Below are 2,128 nucleotides of genomic sequence, written 5' to 3' on the forward strand. Positions count from 1 at the left end.
ATGGAGGGATTAGCTAGTGATAAGGAAATCAAATTGCATTTGTTTCCATTCTCACTCAAGGAACGAGCCAAGGAGTGGCTCTATTCTTTACCTAGTGCATCTATCACCACATGGACAACATTGGCTTCAAAGTTCCTTGCAAAGTTCTTTTCGACTCAAAAGACAAACCATATTAGGAAGGAGATCATGGGAGTGCAACAACTAGATGGAGAATCATTTCATGAGCATTGGGATCAGTTTCAGAGACTCCTAGCTTCATGCCCTCATCACCAAATTGAAGATTGGCTACTTATGCAATACTTTTATGAGGGATTACTTAATTCAGAGAGGATGATGGTTGATGCTACTAGTGGAGGAGGCTTGATGAACAAGAGTGCTACTCAAGCTAAGGGGATGTTTGAGAACATTGCAGCAAATTCTCAACAGTTTAACTATCGGAGAGCTCCCCCAAAGAAAGCAGGCGTTTATGAGCTAAATGCTAGTGATATTGATCCTCAAATAGCTAATTTGACTAACCTTATTAAGCAGTTAATCTTTCAAGCACAAGTGTGTGTCGTGTGTGTTAATCCTGGACATTTTACGGAGTCTTGTCCAAGTTTGTATGCTGATGGATAAGAGATGGCTCAAGCACACTATATGCAGCAACAAAAGTCAAGAAACGATCCATTTTCTAACACTTATAATCCGGAATGGTGGCAACACCCTAACTTTGGATTGAAGAACAACCAAAATGAGCAAACAACCCCGATTCAACAAAAAAAAGTTTGTTCCTCAACAAAATGCACCACCACCACCTCCTAGGCAAGGTAAGTCTTAAGAAGAGTTAATTAATTCTTTGGCTTTAAGCACTCAAGGTTTTATGTAAGAAATAAGGCAAACACATGCACAAAATGTCTACAACAATCAAGAGCCTTGAAAACAAAGTTGGACAAATTGCAGCCTTATTGAGTCAAAGAGAGCCAGGGAAGCTTCCAAGCTGAGTAATTCCAAATCCTAATAGAGGCCATGAAACCGCAAAGGTGATTACTCTTCAATGTGGAAAAGGATGACAAAGAGAAGGATGTGATCGATGTGACAAACTTGGAGAGAAATTCAACCAAAACCATGGTTGCCCCTTCTCCCAAGTTTACGGTCCCAAGTGACAACTCTAAGGTAAGTTCTCTTATGAATCGTTCGATTACCTCAAAAGTTCCTTTTCCTCGTAGATTTTTGACTTCAAAGAAGGAGCAAGCTTCAAAGGATATCCTAGAGACTTTTCAAAAAGTGCAAGTGAACATTTCAAGCTATGCAAAGTTCCTCAAAGAACTTTGTACAAATAAGAGGATGTTCAAGGAGCATGAAACCGTGGCCTTATGTGAGGAAGCCGCGGCCGTGCTATTGCGTAAATTGCCTTCTAACCTAAAGGATCCAGGGAATTTTACTATACCTTGTCTCATTGGAAATCAAAGGTTCGAACATGCTTTATTAGACTTAGGTGTTTCAATTACGTTGATGCAATTCAAGCCATTTTCTGTTTTTGAATATTTGAATCTAGGTGAGCTTAAGAAGACTTCTGTGAGCATACAATTGGTTGATCGATCAATCAAGTATCTTAAGGGAGTATTAGAAGACATTTTGGTCAAGGTGAATTAGCTAATTTTTCCAACCGACTTTCTAGTGCTCGAGATGGAGGAAGTTCCTATTCCTGGAAAAGACATTCCATTGATTCTAGGATGTACATTCATGAGAACAGCAAGGAAAAAAATCAATGCGTATGAAGGCATTCTCACAATGTTATTCAATGAGGAAACCGTGGAGTTTAAGGTATTTGATGCTTTAAAGTATCCTAATGATGATCATGCTTGTTTTTCTATAGATGTACTTGAGTAGGTGGTGTTATATTCCTATTTAGATCGGTGCACTAGATACTAAGTTATATCAGGTTTGATAGGAGTGTAAATTAGGTTATACCTTGGCGCCCAAGACTTAATGAAATAAGGAAAGTCTTGAAGCCAATTAAAGGGGTCCTATTTATTTCCCTTTGCGTGAACCGTTGCTTGATGGGCTTAGAGTGTTAGTCAAGTCGGCCCTCGGTGATGAGTAGAGATGACTTGACCTAGCCCTATATAAGGTTAAGACCATGCTCTCA

General features: G+C 39.3%; 1 protein-coding gene across 1 annotated transcript; it reads left to right on the forward strand.

The window, feature by feature from the left end:
• LOC148294310 (uncharacterized) lies at positions 1-1,632 on the forward strand. The gene is made up of 2 exons (XM_088253697.1): positions 1-546; positions 1,045-1,632. Exons 1-2 carry the CDS (start codon positions 1-3, stop codon positions 1,630-1,632), a joined length of 1,134 nt encoding a protein of 377 aa, XP_088109823.1.
• The last annotated feature ends 496 nt before the right edge of the window (positions 1,633-2,128 follow it).

This window comes from Prunus avium, chromosome 5, assembly GCF_965620075.1.
Source record: "Prunus avium chromosome 5, drPruAviu1.hap1.1, whole genome shotgun sequence".
NCBI classification, from domain to species: domain Eukaryota; kingdom Viridiplantae; phylum Streptophyta; class Magnoliopsida; order Rosales; family Rosaceae; genus Prunus; species Prunus avium.